At 50.3% G+C, this 15,761-nt stretch overlaps 3 protein-coding genes across 3 annotated transcripts; 2 read left to right on the top strand and 1 right to left on the bottom strand.

Moving 5' to 3' along the window:
* Positions 1–181: 181 nt before the first annotated feature.
* Positions 182–5,070, bottom strand: FIBRA_07150 (uncharacterized protein; the record flags this gene model as incomplete). The annotated part of the gene is made up of 10 exons (XM_012328846.1): positions 182–1,612; positions 1,680–2,213; positions 2,263–2,417; positions 2,465–2,674; positions 2,741–2,873; positions 2,922–3,376; positions 3,433–3,606; positions 3,676–3,747; positions 3,801–3,957; positions 4,009–5,070. 10 exons carry the CDS (start codon positions 5,068–5,070, stop codon positions 182–184), a joined length of 4,383 nt encoding a protein of 1,460 aa, XP_012184236.1.
* A 977-nt stretch (positions 5,071–6,047) lies between these two features.
* FIBRA_07149 (uncharacterized protein) lies at positions 6,048–6,626 on the top strand (the record flags this gene model as incomplete). The annotated part of the gene is made up of 2 exons (XM_012328845.1): positions 6,048–6,221; positions 6,273–6,626. 2 exons carry the CDS (start codon positions 6,048–6,050, stop codon positions 6,624–6,626), a joined length of 528 nt encoding a protein of 175 aa, XP_012184235.1.
* A 5,958-nt stretch (positions 6,627–12,584) lies between these two features.
* On the top strand, positions 12,585–15,712 carry FIBRA_07148 (uncharacterized protein; the record flags this gene model as incomplete). Its single annotated transcript, XM_012328844.1, has 22 exons — positions 12,585–12,619; positions 12,675–12,751; positions 12,808–12,844; positions 12,894–12,932; positions 12,991–13,062; positions 13,120–13,136; positions 13,198–13,223; positions 13,282–13,312; positions 13,368–13,400; positions 13,456–13,617; positions 13,684–13,695; positions 13,752–13,832; positions 13,889–14,183; positions 14,237–14,271; positions 14,322–14,464; positions 14,527–14,690; positions 14,742–14,778; positions 14,835–14,964; positions 15,018–15,278; positions 15,339–15,442; positions 15,494–15,572; positions 15,630–15,712. The coding sequence occupies 22 exons, from the start codon at positions 12,585–12,587 to the stop codon at positions 15,710–15,712; spliced, it is 1,953 nt and encodes a 650-aa protein (XP_012184234.1).
* Between the last annotated feature and the right edge of the window lie 49 nt (positions 15,713–15,761).

Here is a 15,761-nt window from a genome sequence, read left to right as displayed (position 1 = left end):
CAAATAAATTGTATTCTTGAAGCACCTTCTGGCATTCCTACGAATATATCCAGACAAATTCACCAGTGAGAGTTGTAATACATACATTAACCGATAGGAATAAGGAGTAAACAAAGACCAGAATACACGTTGAGAATAAACTAAGAAATTATGCAGTTATACATTAGACAAGGAAATCCGATTATAGTCCTGGCGATGATGGCGAGTCCATGTCGTCTAATGATACCTCTCTCACAAATCTTTCCACCACCCCAACCAACTCATACATGAGCTCAGTCCGGTCCCATTCCGTTCGATGTCGCCAGACGCATCCGAGACATGTCGCGCGTAACTGCTCGAGTTGTTCAATGTTGAGCGTGTCGGTGCGATCGCGGAGGACCTGCCTGAGCTCGGATAGGCGGTCTTCGTTCAAGATGAACTCCGGCAGCGGTGTAGGGGACCGCTCAATCTCCATTGCAATCGTTGAAGAAGGCCCCACAGTAGAGTGACTCTGAAATTCAACGCCAGCAAGGTCTGTAGCTGGCTCATGAGTTTCGGTATCCAATTGACCGGGATACGGAGGTTCTGATCGAAGTTCGGTTTGGGCCATTGGAGGTTCTGCAGGCGATGGTCCATCATGCGAGACGAAAGCGCTATAATCGATCGTCGTGATCGGGCTTGCAGGCCCCGCTTGCAAGGCAGGTGATGGCATAGGATTGAGTAAGGACGGATCAAACCCTCCCGACTTTCGTGGTCCCTCATCAGCTAATATAACTTCGTCCACGCCATTAGGCTGAGGTTGGGAGAGAAAGGGAGAAATTTGCATAGGCTCCGAATTGTCTATAAAGCGCACACCAGGCTGACATTCTTGCGAAGATGGACCTGGCATAGGCTCATCTACTTCGCTGGCGAGTCTAGAGCGCTTCTGCCCCCGCTCACCTGCCTCGTCTTCCGAAGGCGTCGCAACAGCAGAAGTGGATCGCGGTCTCTTCAGCCGCCTCTCAAGCACCGTTGGATCGGTGATTGAGATCTCGGGCTGCTGTCCATTATGACGAGCGCTGCGTCGCGTACCAGGGGCATACACTGGTGATAAGCCATTGGGGTTAACCTCCGCGGCCGCTTTCTCCTCTTTCTCCTTGCTCTTTTTGTACTCCTCCCTTCGCTTGCGTTCACGCGAGGCCATTCGCGCGCATTCAGCCCGGAACTGAAGATCGAAGTCATTGATACTGACTTCAGCCGCTGTCAGCATGGCCTGCGCCCTGAAGAGTCTGTCGGGATCTTCATGCACGCGAACTTCAGCGTTGTGGACAATCCTCCTGATGTCGGTAAGAAAATCGTCAGGAGTAAGATATCTGTTCCGGTACAAGTCGAAATGCATTCGCTCCAAGTCGATATCGAACAGTCGGGGTTCAGGAGGCTGTTGAGGTACCGGCTCATGAATTCCATTGACGACGACTTCAGCTTGCGCCTCGACGACCTGTTGCTCAGTGTGTTGTTGCTCCGTTACTTCCATAGCGCCATTTGTCTCTGTCCGAACTTCCACGCTAGTTGTAACAATTTCAACTTCCTTCACAACATTCGCGTTCGGGTCTGTGTTCGTTACCGCAACCTGAAAGTCATAATTGTATTCCTCCTATCACAACGAAGCATGTAAGCAGGATCTACGGCATCGATCGATAAACAGAACAGCGTGTGCGTACCACGGCTCGCTTAGTAAAGCGTTTAAATTTACGTTTTAGCTCTTGGAGGATGGGACCTAAACGAAATCTGAGTAAAGTGACGACGCGCTGATCGCTTTCCTCTTGCAGCGCCAATTCTGCTGCCGTAGGCTGTCGAGGCTCCACCGGCGGGGCGATAGGGAGTTCTTCAAGTATCCGCTTCTTCCGTTTGACACCGTCTGGAAAGTGGTTTGGCGGTCTGCTGACATCCGTTAGTAAACTGTCGAAGAAAGCATCCCTCTGTGATGTAGTGTGTCCGTTAAGTTCCACTCGATTGTCCCGTGCCTGTCCAAACCACGCACGGACGTCACGCGGCAGAGTTTTAAAAGGACCGTCGACCACAGCGAGTAGCAGTACTGGATCTGTTGGGGCCAAAGTCTCTAGCATGGCACGAACCGTGGTCCTCGATGTCTCAGACACAGCCGCGCACCACCCAACCAGTGACGGAATATATACCACCGAGGGCTGGTGTCGCTTTGCCTCAACGAATAATTGTACGATGGCCGCTTCGGGAGTCTGTAGTTACATCAGTATCTTCAAAATGCCGCCTTAATAAGCAGCTTACCCTTGTGGAATCGCTCATCAAACTCCCTAAATCCAAACTCTGTATATGATACCCTTCCAAATGATGCAGCAGTGCGGCCGCTACATACGATTGGCCCATGCCGACCACACCATGCAGAACGACTCTAGGGCGATATACACGGAGTGATTCCATGGCTATGGAAGCGTCAATATTATCCCGCATATATGTCAAGAAGACCTACATTGAAGCAGCAACTCTCGCTCCAGGGCATTCTCATGACTTTCATCTTCCCACTCAGCTTCTTCCAACGCTGTACGTTTCTTCCCAAGTGGCAGCGCCTTGTCGACGACTTCTTTCGCCCTGTCCAGAGAATCTTGCAATAAAGGCGCTAGCTGAGTGGGCAAGGGAGCAGCCGCAGACGATACCGATCGTGCAGATGAGGGGATTAGTCCTAAAGATGGATTATTGCATTAGCTACAAGAGAATGTTTCAAAAATCAAGCAGAAACATGATTTACTTTTGATCGCGATCATGAAATCCCGTAGTTCTACGCCGATAGTTTCGGGCTTCAGAAGCAGGCGCTCCGAGGTCTTGTAAATCTGCGGATAGCGTCTTTGAACAGCATTAAGCGCGGCTTCCGTACAAAGAGCCTGAAAGACTAGTTAATTCACATTCGAAAGAAGCTCAGCATTGCATACCCTCAGATCGGCACCACCATATCCCTTTGTCAAACTTGCCAAGCCTTTCACATGCTCTTCCCCTTTATCACTATCCCAGTCTGCCCATTTTTGCGTCATGATCCTCAAGATGCGCACCCGCGCGTCTAGTGAGGGCAACGGAAAATAAAATTCCCTGTCAAAGCGTCCGGGCCGACGGAGGGCGGGATCTATAGCATCTGGCCGATTGGTGGCACCAATGATGATAACCTGCCCTCTTCCATCCATGCCGTCCATTAAAGCCAATAGCGTCGACACGATGGACGCATGTATCTGATCTTGTTTTGAGGAACGCACAGGCGCGAGACCGTCAATTTCGTCGAAAAAGATAATACTAGGTTGCTGATTCCGGGCCTCTTCAAAGAGAAGCCTTAATTGTCGTTCGGCTTCACCAACCCACTTTGACAGACAGTCGGCACCTTTGCGCATAAAGAACGCTACGCGAGCCCAATGTGTGAATAATAGGAGTCAAATTTTATAGCAGAATACTGACATATCCTCTTTCCATCGGATCGGCAACTGGCGGCCAATGCTCGCGCAAGGAGCGTCTTCCCTGTTCCCGGCGGCCCGTGAAAAAGTACACCCCTGGGTGGCGTGAGGTTAAACCGTTGAAATACTTCAGGGTATAAGAGAGGCAAGAGTGTCATCTCTTTCAATGAATTAATATCTGACAAGCGGCGCGACCGAAGCCAAGACTATGTAAGCGCCCATCTCTCGGATCGAACGGATCACTTACGGTCATCAAGTCCTCCTACCTCGTCAAAAGTAACGTTCTGGTTTACTCCGAGGGGATCGGCATCTGCCAAGGCTAGGAAAGATGTTAACTCGATGAAGACTGCAGATTCGTTGTAAGATACTCACATGCATCGCCAATTTTACCCAAATTCGACGGAGTACCAGCAGCTGCAGCAAGGTCGGACGGATACAGCCCTCCTCCCGCCCCCCCGGCAAATACGCCACCCATTGAATTCCCAGCAGCGAAAGGTTTTTTCGGATTGCGACCTGGATGGTCTGAATCCTGTATGAATCATTAGGGATTGTATGCACACAGGCATACAAACCAGCTCACCGAATCATCCCCTGCGCCACCCATCCACCTACTCAGTTCAGCTCCTGTAGCGCTCCATCCAGGCGCTTTCGATCTCCCCAAGCCTGTATTCCGTCCATGATGTCGACCACCACCTGGACGAGGTTTAGATGGTATGGCCATTTCCTCCAGTGGTGGAGGAATGGCATAGTTTATCTTTGTACGTTGACGCAACGCGTATGGTCGTCCGTCTTGCTCAGGTTCCGGCTCCACTTCGACCTCAGCATCTATGTCGCCCTCCGCGTCGGCATCTGCGTCAGCATCTACTTCAGAAGACGTATGTGCAGCTTCATCAAACGAACCGTCCCCGTCCGCCGAACTGGGGGAGGATGGTTGGACGTATCCGTCGTCGTCGTCCCGGGCCAGTCCATTCTGACGGGTCCGTCGTGTTGCTGTCCGAGAACGCGTCGAACGCGTATTAGAGGCCTGTGCACGAGATCCAGAGCGACGTGTGATACGCCTGCTACTAGAATGACCATTGATTTCGGGAACAACGTTCACATTCTTGCTTCTGCTCCGCGTCTCGTACCGGCTGGTTGTAGGTTGGCCCTCGTCGTCGCTGTAGATTGTCCCGTTCATTTTAGGAGCAAGTCGAGTACTGTGTCTGGTTCTGTAGCGGGGCTGATTCTCCTCATCTTCGTCCTCTCCGTGATCATTGTAGTCAGGCTCAACATCCATTTTGGAAGGAGACAACGGAAAATCTGCTACTAGCGGGTCATCTTCGCTTCCAGACTCTTTGTAAGATTTGCGCGCAATCTTCCGCCCTCTTGAAGTGGTTGTGAATACCTGTATCGGGGCCGGTGCTGGTTCGACGTTAATCATAGGCTCTTCAGCATCCATGGAGGCATTGCTCGCGTGGTATTCAGATCCGGAGGCAACGGACGCTGTACGCTGGCGTGTGGCACCGCGAGTGACGGGAGCCATGTTGAGTTTGATCTTAAGAGACTGGGATTCTTCTGGGGTTCGTGGTTGACTTGGGTAGTGAGAAAAGGTAGAGGGATCTTGCGCCTGAGGCCAGTCTTCAAAGTCCTCCTCGGGTTGCATGGACGATCTGGCAAGCGAGTGAGCAGCTGAGACCGCTAACCACTCTCCCAGATGCCTGTATGTGATGTGTGGAGAACCCGAAAGCACAGATTCAGCAGCAAGAGAATGGACAAGACGAGCCAGACAGTGAGTATGCAGATCGAAATGGAAAGGACAGACGAGTGAGCCTTTGTTTGCCTTTGTTTGTTCAATGTGGCGATGGCTGCGCTAATCGACGCCTCGTTCCCAACACCTTCTCCTCCTGGCCCCCCTCGGCAGCACTGAACCTCAAGACAAAGCAAAAGAGAGGGCTAATCTCTGAACAGATGGCCTGGCTGGAGAGTGAATGTCCATGGTCGTGCGTTATGTTCCTGTTCTGTAAATGCGCTGTAGAAGGCGGTAATTTGTCGAGAATGCGTCTTCATCCACACGCAGGAGGTTTCCGACGATCGCCTTCATGGCCGTTTGAGCACAAGAAATGTTGCGAATTATCGACGACGGAGGCGTTTGAACCTGCTCGGTATCACCCAGGCTTCTACCCAGTCAATAGCGCCTAGTACATGCCTAAAATGGACTGTGGGAACAAAAACTGAATCGTGCCAAAATAGTACACTCTCAGAACTTACAGCTCAAAACTTAGAAAATTCATGGTTCTATGCTAGCGGTTGAGCTCGCTCGCACTGGCAGATACTGATTACTTGCACTGAGTGAACATGCTTCAACTGCGAAAGCAATGCCAGCCGCAGTCGCTGACAGCATACCAGCCTCTTCGTACTTACCTGCCATCATTTCTCCCAGCCCCGCTTCACACTTTCTAAAATTCTCGATATGCTAAACCTGCACCCAGGTCATAGTCTGGCTCACGCGAAGAACGCTAGCCTTCCGTTTACAGACGTGACATCTCGAGTCTCTACGCACGTCGAGACGAACGCTAGTAAGTTTCGCTCCTCCTCCGCATGTGCCAGTAGAAAATTTCGCATCAAACAGATATCTTTGCAATGGACGCAACCCCCGAAGATGGTATTCATCTAGAGATTTCTCGTGAGATAGCCGAGTTAAAGAAGCTTATCGAAGTTGGTGCGGCAGCAAGGAAGGCAGATATAGCAAGGCTAGAGGCGGAGCTAGACAAAGCCAAGGCAGACAAAGCCAAACTAGAAGCAAAGATTTGTCAAGTACGTTCCCTGGATAGCAATAAATGCGGGCTCTTTGACGAAAGTCAAAAGGATATCTTGGACGTTCTCCGAAACCGGTTCCAGCAGCCTAACGCCCAGCGTCAAGCTTCCGCTGCAGCAGGTCGTGATGGAGTCCAGGGACCACCTCGTCACACCGATCCCTTAGCTCTGAATCGCTTTCGCAACGATCTACGCGACCACGGCGTCAATCTAAGCCTCGAATTGCTGGATCTGCTGTGGAGCGACCCATGCCAGCTCAGTGTTCAGTCTGGGGATGCCGCAGGTCTCGCAAAAGACGATATTCGACAGAGTATCCTACAGGAGTTGGAGTTAGGCACATGGGATGATAACCAGAAAGAGGCTATGAGGGAGCTGTTTCAGTTCGTGTATAACGAGGAGTTATGATTCACCTTATCCACCATGTCTATACAACAACCCATTTACTTCATGGAGACAAATTTCTGGCAAACGTTCGCATCGATAGCGATTACCAATCTACTTGAATACAAAGTAATCAAGGGAAAGTGTGTGAGATGTTGATGTAGTGTGCAAGACCCTCAATTAATATTGCACAAAAGGCGTGATCAGATTTCCACACATGATGTACTGTTCAGATATAGGAGAATGTGTGATCAGGGTGGTGTTCCCGGGGAGCAGATGGATGGGCAATCGGCGTAACATGGTAGGCCACAGCGAGCAAACCTGCATGCAGTGGCACCACGCATCTTCCGATGTCTGACCGTAGATGTCTCTACACCAGCAGACTAACGATATTCAGTAGAATGGACGCATGCGACTTGAATTGGCTATAGTCTTATGATTACTGGCGACCTCCCGCAAACTTCTAGAGGCTTCGACTTCCGAGAACTTCAATGACATACACGTGTCAGAAGCATTGGTATGGTACTACCATGGAGGATTTACGTACGATTCCAATCAATACTTGTGCATGGGTTTCATTTTGACGCGAATGCACCCATATAGTTGCGTTGTGAAAGACCCTTCTTGTTACGCAGACAGCATCTAGTCCATGGCTCATCTTGATGAAGGGAAGCTGTGGGAATGGGTAGTGGTCACTGTGAGCATGAATGCGTCTGATCTCCTTTGGGGTCAATGCTGGAAACACATAGTCATGGTGCAACGAGCTAGCCTGATGTCCACCAAGTCAAGTAATCTCCAAGCTACTATCTAGAAAACGACTCTTGAGAGGCAACACTCAAAGCGCAAGACAATTCAGATTAAAGTCGAGCGGACAACTTGAAGGTGAACCTTGGGTGAACCATAGCCAGGTGAGATAATTTTGAACATTTTGAAGCTTGGATTTCGTATGATGATTGCCATGCTAAAACATGCCGAACCCGGTCGATCACAACAGTGAGCCGAGCCGATCGCGACAAGTCATGCGACTGAGCCTCCGTGAGGGCCACTACATAACCGCTAGCGCTACATAGTGGCAGTAGGCCTGAAGGTCGAGCGACAAGCTGAGTCTAATTACTATCTGTTCCTTCGTAACTAACGAGTCTTAATGTCACAGCCAGCTGTCTTGATGTCTCCATCAGCAAAATAGCACGTTGCCGAAGCGCTGGAACACTAGAACCATTTTGCTGCAGCCGCAGATCACCTGCAGGTTGCGGAATTTTCGTGCAGAGCTCGTTACACGCACAGTCTAGCGCATTTGGGGCACCGGCGATGACTATAGGTGCACACAGGTGCACACTCACACCCAAATATCATATGCGGTGAGATGCCGGTGTGTTAGAGCGCTTATACAAGGTTCTGTGGGCTGAGCACTGGCTGGACTGCTGAAATCGCTTCTGAACCAATCCGGAAGCTCTGCTACAGCACTTCAGATAATTTCCTGTTTTTCTGATGAGTCATTTGACAGTTATACCAGTTCGTGAAGTCGTCAGGTGCGAGCCAGAGCTACGTTGACTCTTTGGAGAGACTGGCGCTCTTTTAGTGACAACTGTGCGGCGGAGACAAAGGAATCATGAATATGGTCTAAGGCCTGGTGAAAAGCTCGATATTAGGTTCAGAACCTCACTTGATGGCTTAACTATGCGCAGCCAATCTTCGACTTCCTCCTCGGCACTTAGCTCGGAATTTAACAGCCAATAATCCAGTGGTGAATTCAACTCTGGATTCTTCCTTCCATTTCCACTTCCTTTCCCCCAACCTCCATACTGGCCGACCGGTCACTCAAGAGCAGCATAATCGTGACTTACTGAGATGCTCGATGTACCCCTCCTCTCAGTACTCACGGCTAAGCTACTAGCAGGCGATGACTGTGCTGTTTCCTCCCCAACGTCGAGACCAGTCCCCTCCTCAAGGGTGTTGCGTGAAGTCGACAATCCAGTGCGTTTCCTACACCTCTCAACCCCCAAGAAGGGCTTAAGTTGTAGTAAACTACGGCAGCTTGTTGCCGAATGGGCCACAAATAGACTGGCCTTACACGACGGCGTCCTGTGATTCATCATACCTTTTTGTTCATCTTAGTAACTGAGTGCTGTCCTTATAAGGTACGCGTTCTTTGGATATACAGACAATCATGTCAAGGACGGGAAACTCATATTCTTTCGAGAGGATGTGGAGTGGACTATACCTCAGATACTTGGACGGCTAGGCGATCTTGATGAAGTTTTTAAATAGGATGGGTGTTGGAAATACGCTGCGCGGCCAGGCCTCTCCTTCTCGTCCACTGTCCGATCCCTCGACGTGAGCGACCACCATCACTATACTACGACTGATCTTAGCTTGGAAATTCTAGGTACGAGTTGAGCAAGCACTACAAATCCCAGACTGGAACGCACAAGGTGGCTTGGTTCACAGTGATGGCTGTGGACTGATTCGTGACACTTTCGCTTCCCAAGTCTGCAAACAGCACGATATCCCTCCCGGGACTTCTGGTAAGCGCCGCATACTTTCCATATTTCCCATATTTCTCTTTCAATGGGCTTGCTTCTTCACGTTTTTAACGTCCAATGTCATCTCCAAGACGATTCACATACTTGCCGTTCGACTGCATTGTCAAAGTCTTGCAATGTGGCAAATGAGCTGACTCATATGCATGTAGTATTCCAAATAAGGCGTAGTGGAATTAAAAGGCTACTCGTCCGATATCCAGACGAAAATTCAACCAAATCTGCGCTGAATCAGGCAGTGGTGCTAGTCATGATTATGATACTGCGTACAGACCGTCAATGCTCAAGTATGCGGGTGGTCCAACATGGTTAGAAATCAACAATTTTTCTTCAAGCCCGGCCTCGGCGCGACTGAACGTACAATACATCCTCCTGTTACTCACTCTGGGTATCGACTACAATGTAGGTTATACTGATTTGTCGTCATCAGGTGGCTAACCCCTTCCAGGATTTTTGTCAAACTTCTCAAGGAACAACTAGATCTCATTGGAACATGAGTGGAGGTTGAAGTGGGCGGGCAAGACAATGCGGCACTACAAGTGTGCACATTCCGAAGTTGTGATTAAGGAGCGGAAGAGCGGAGTCCCGCGCGAGATGGGTACCGGTTGACGCTTAGATGAATGCTGACACGGTGTCGTTTTTCTCGTTTTCCAAGCTCTAATCTGAATTACTGTTCTCGCTTCTGATGTAAGGGATCCCACAACAACGCTTGCAGTTGGAATGTACATTGGGAGCAGATAAATTTAAATACCGGTCTAGTGGCCCCATCCCATGATGTTAATTGAGGGCCGCTTGTAGCTTCACCGGTAGTAGATACACGAGGAACATCTCTGCAATCCTACAAAAGCATACATATCCGTACCTAGGACATGTCGCCAAAGCACGACGTGGGTGCAGACAGCGAAGCTAACTCGGTGAGATGAGTAAACCAGGGAACAGATATTGTCAGCACCAAGTATTGCAGCCTGGCAGAACGACCGCTTGCTCCCATGTTATCTCTAACACTATGAACGGAGTACACATTTAGGCTGGAATACACTTCTGGCGAGGAGTCAATGTTCAGTGAGAACACGAGGTACGCAATAGTCACACGCACGTCAGGATACTCGTTGTTGAGCGTACGATGGAGACTTGAAAAAAGTGGAGACCTGCTGCCTTGAACAGGTCATTCATCTCCAGGCTTGTGCCGTTGGCAGGTTCGAATGACGTCGAGGATGGTCAGGAAGCCTAGGAAGCTCAGTGAGCGGATGAAGATGAAATCAGCGATGGCAGGTTCGCAATCTCAGGCGTGGAAAGTCGAAGCTGCGGTCCTTGTAGAAGTAATACTGGTATCAGGATCTCCGTGAATCCGGCGGTTAGAATATACCGCCTTGGTCCACATGACATGTCCCCGCCAAATCGCAGGGTCAATGGTAGTAGAATGGTGAAGATTAGTGGAAGAACGCAGACCTAAGCGCAGGAAGACAATGCACTTTTTGGGTGCGTGAGACACCTGACTACTGTGACTGGAACACTATCGCCAGCAGAACGTACATGGGCAGAGGAGCTCTTTACACAGACGTGAAGGAAGCACGTGTAGCACGTTATCCGCTGTTCATGCTGTTCATGCTAGGTATATATTCCCGTGCAACGTGTCAGATACCTTAGACATCCTTTCGCAGAACTAAGTACTACTTACTGAGTGGCAACACGAAAAAACCGACGTCGGAAAAGGAAATCCGGTATCTGCCCAGATAAGATCGCAGTATATCGACCTGGTAAGGTACTTATGCACATGCTTCACCACGGATCATGATTCAACACTCTCGAGCTCTCAATGGTCACTTCAGATGTACGGATGATGATTCTACGCCATTACCAAGTGATTTCAACATGATTTTCGGACTGCAATAAGTTGCAGGATTACCATAGATGAACGGTATAACGAGAGGTAACAGCTCTCTAATCAATTTCATGTAAGAGCAGCCTAGCTGTAAGTGATAGCCAATTCGAGCATTGAAACACGAATTTCATGAAGCTTGAGGTACTACCATAGTCCACTCAAGCTCTTGCAGTGATTGAAGTGGCTAAACGCGGAACGGAGGCATTTTGTAGTGGAAGTCTCAATAACAGGATCACGTGCAGCGCGACACAGGTCCCAGCGCTTGGCCTAGCTTGGCTTTCGCCGAATGTGTTCTGCACAACCACACATGATACAGCCCTCAGCGCCGCCCGGGCCTTAGGGGCATAATTCGCGAACTCGAAGCGTTTCCTGGAGGTGATCTTTCGTGAAAAATATTTCACAACTGTTCCTCAGCATCCCCATGCCCTTGAGTCAAAGTGCCATGATTTTTAATGTTCAGAGCAAACGTCTATACTTTATATTATTATCGTCTCGGCGGGGACGGGTCGGCTTGTAAGCTAGAATCATGGGATACGAGTACGTAACGAACTTCTTGTATCATGTTCTCTGCTTCGGAGCGACATCTGACCCACTCTATGATCTCAGCGCTGCGGGATGAACCGCTTCGCGCAGCATTTGAAACTTCAGACCCGTACTACGTTTTCGCCGCGAGCGTTGTGCTGCGCCTTACGGATCGTATTATGGTGTCGAGAATTTCTGGAATATGTGCATAAATGCGTGAATGCTTGTCAGTAAGTCGTACGAAAGCCTGAAATTGAGACGTTCATCGTTCCAAGGTACGCATTCCAGGCTCTCTAATGTTATCGCTTCTGCTCGTGATCCACTTCTGTGCGATTGATCTCCTTTATTCAGACTGTATTAAGAAGGTCCATTCCTCAGTCATCTGCCTGGGCCCCATGATTTGCTCCTTCATGTAAGCTGGGAATGTACTTCACCGGCTCAATCATTCTCATGCTCGTAATTGTTGGCGGACTTCGGATTGCCCTCCTCGTAATTTGCCATTGTTGCAAACTCGCGCTGGCGTCTGCCACTACTTCTGCCGGCGATTTGGACACCAAGAAGACTGACTTCCATCAGTTCCCCCTGTCTCAGTGAGCAAAGATAGTATGTACCCATGATTCAGCCGCCAGGCGCATAGGTCTCCCGTGTTCGGCTTGGATTTCTGCATGACCTCCTAACTGCCGACCTGCGATCGAAGCGAATTTCCTATTCTTCGATTAGTCCTCTAAGCGAGTGTGGGGTAGTGCGGGGTGCCACGGGAGGAGCGATATGGCACGCGAATGCAGCTGCTAAGCTCAACATGGCCATTTCGTTCAGCTGACGGAGTGCTGATGAGAATGTGTTGACCTCTGCCTGCGCTCATGACCTCGCGAACTGTGCTCTGGGAAACCGGTGCCTCGGGTCCATTCCACCCAGACTGAGGGGTGAGATGGTATAAAGCTCTCCATAAATTGGTCCTGGCAGAAGCAGTGATCTCGTCGCTGACCACTCTTCACTTCTGTTCCACGCTCATATAACCTACTTGCCCAACCTATCGAAATGCATCCAGAGGAAGTCGATGTCATCGTCGCAGGGTGCGTCCGTAGAGCCTCAGTGTCTATACCGTATCGCCTAACTGGTCATCCACAGCGGTGGCCCCGCCGGTTGCGTCGTTGCCGGACGTCTCGCATATGCCGACCCAACGTTGAAGGTCATGCTCATTGAAGGTATGCTCCTGCCGTCCGCGTCCATTTCCATGAGAGTACTGACGTTGGGTTGTCAGGGGGTGCGAACAATCGAGACGATCCCTGGGTGTACCGGTACGCTGTCTGACCCGTTACACCAGTCTCAGTTCTCAATGTAAGCTAGCCCGGGAATTTATGTGCGTAACATGCAGAACGACGGCGTGTGAGTGTCTGTAACACCTGGCCTACTGAGGTTCAGCCCCCTAACGAGATCGTTGCAGCAATGATAAGGCGACGTTCTACACGGACACTATGAAGTCATCACACATGCGTGGCCGTCGTAGTATTGTGCCGTGAGCGTCCCTAGTTTATGGGTTCGACATTTTCTGATTTCTGATTGTCTGAATTAGTTGTGCAAACATTCTTGGTACGCCGTCATTGTGCCGGAGAATACCGTCTCTAATTTTGCTCTATCTGGCGTCTGACAGGCGGTGGGAGTAGCATTAACTTCCAGGTACATGAAGTCGTGTTCTTGATATTTGCTCCGGGGAAACTAAATGTCCGTTCATCAGATGTACACGCGTGCTTCTGCATCCGACTGGGGTGTGTGCCGCTTCTGTATGCCCACTCGGACATTGTTCGCTTAGCATAATTGTAGATGACTTCAAAACTGAGGGCTGGACCGCCAATGGTGAGTGACGTCCAGAGGATCACATGAATAGTCAGCTGAGCTTCGTGAAACGCAGACCTCGTCCCGCTTATGAAGCGTCTTGAGAACTACCAGAAGCCGGTCAATAATGATACACACGGATACGACGGGCCCATCGCTATAAGCAATGGTGGGCAGGTTCAGCCTGTGGCTCAAGACTTCCTCCGAGCTGCACATGCGATTGGGGTGCCCTATAGCGGTGAGTCATAAATTCATTTGGACCTACGTGGACTTTTTTGACGAGACCGGCTGATACTCGCTGCAGATGATATTCAGGGTAAGGTTTATTACCCGGGCAGTGTAGAATGGTACATTTACTTGTTTCCCCAATAGACCTTACCACTGCCCATGGTGCTGAGATCTGGGCGAAGTACATTAACCGTCATACTGGTAGACGAAGTGATGCTGCGACTGGTGTGTTGGGCCCCTATTATTCGGTAATTACTTGGATTAACACTCGCACTCGACAGCATATGTCCACAGCGTAATGGACGTCCAGGATAACTTGTACCTACGCTGTAATGCACGCGTCTCTCGCGTCCTTTTCGATGCCAACAACAAGGCTATCGGTGTTGCTTATGTCCCATCACGCAACCGTACGCATGGCGGCAAGGTCCAGGAGACCATTGTCAAGGCGCGAAAGATGGTTGTCCTCAGTTCTGGTACTCTCGGTACCCCTCAGATCCTCGAGCGCTCTGGTGTTGGCAATGCCGAACTGCTCCGCCAGCTTGATATTCCGGTCGTCAGTGACCTGCCAGGTGTCGGGTGCGTTCTGCCTTCATTCAATCTAGTAACGCAATGGCTGAGAAGACGTACAGCGAGGAATACCAGGACCACTACACTACCTTGTCGCGTGCGTCTCACCTTGCTTTCATTGCGACAGCAGCCTGACATTGTAATCAGTTTATCGCGTTTCAAACGAGACTCAGACCACTGATGACTTCCTTCGTGGTGCGCCTGAGGTCCAGAAAGAGCTATTTGCGGAATGGGAGTCACGCCCTGAAAAAGCGCGTTTATCGTCTAACTGCATTGATGCCGGATTCAAGGTGCACATCATTTTCAGCTTTGAAAATTGCGCCATAGCGCTGATATACTGTTTTTCTCGAAGATTCGGCCTACGGAGGAGGAGCTCAAAGAGATGGGACCAGAATTCAATGAGCTCTGGAACAGGTACTTCAAGAATAAGCCCGACAAGCCGGTCATGTTCGGCTCTATCGTCGGCGGTGCCTACGCGGACCACTCGCTCTTGCCCCCTGGCAAGTACGTCACGATGTAAGCAGTAAGCTGAGGGAGATTTCAGCACTTCCTGACTTTGGGCGACAGGTTCCAATACCTCGAATACCCTGCTAGCCGTGGCAAGGTCGGTCTTCTGTCTATTCCCGCACTTATTTTGGGTGTTCACACGTCTCGATGCAGATCCACATCAAGTCGTCTAACCCATATGTCGAGCCATTCTTTGACAGTGGCTTCATGAACAACAAGGCCGACTTTGCTCCGATCCGTTGGAGCTACAAGAAGACGCGTGAGGTTGCGCGCCGCATGGATGGTTAGTCCTACCCAATTCATCTGCGTCTCTACGTCTTTAATATCCGACTGCAGCATTCCGTGGTGAACTCACCTCGCACCACCCGCACTTCCACCCCGACTCGCCCGCGGCGTGCAGGGACATCGACATCAAGACAGCCAAGCAGCTCCTCCCTGACGGCCTTACCGTCGGGATTCACATGGGCACCTGGCACCGGCCCGGCGAGCCGTACGATGCCTCGAAAGTACACGAGGACCTTGTTTATACAAAGGAGGATGACGAGGCGATCGACAATTGGATTGCGGACCATGTCGAGACAACATGGCACTCTCTTGGTGCGTTCGGCGCCTTGTCTGCGGTGGAAGATAGTTAAGTAGACGTGTCATTGACTTTAGGCACTTGCGCTATGAAGCCTCGTGAGCAGGGCGGCGTCGTCGACAAGCGCTTGAACGTATTCGGAACAGAAAATCTGAAGTGTGTCGATCTCAGTATATGCCCTGTGAGTATATTTCCCAGTTGCCATCTGCAATGAGCTCATGCGCCTTTGTAGGATAATTTGGGCACGAACACGTACTCCTCGGCTCTCCTGGTCGGTGAGAAGGGTGCTGACCTGATTGCCGAGGACCTTGGTACGCCAACTCGTATCAAAGCATTACTTTCGGTTTTTAATCGTTCTATTTCTACAGGCCTGAAGATCCGCGTACCTCATGCTCAGGTCCCGCATGCGCCGGTCCCCACTGGCAAGCCCGCTACCCAACTCACTCGGTGAAATGGGCCTTGTTGTCTCGACTGATGTCTGACGGTGTCGTCTTGTTCTT

The sequence above is a fragment of the Fibroporia radiculosa genome, assembly GCF_000313525.1.
Source record: "Fibroporia radiculosa TFFH 294 genomic supercontigs, scaffold12021, whole genome shotgun sequence".
NCBI lineage: Eukaryota > Fungi > Basidiomycota > Agaricomycetes > Polyporales > Fibroporiaceae > Fibroporia > Fibroporia radiculosa.
Note: the sequence above shows the minus strand (reverse complement) of the source record. Positions and strands in the feature narration are given on the sequence as shown.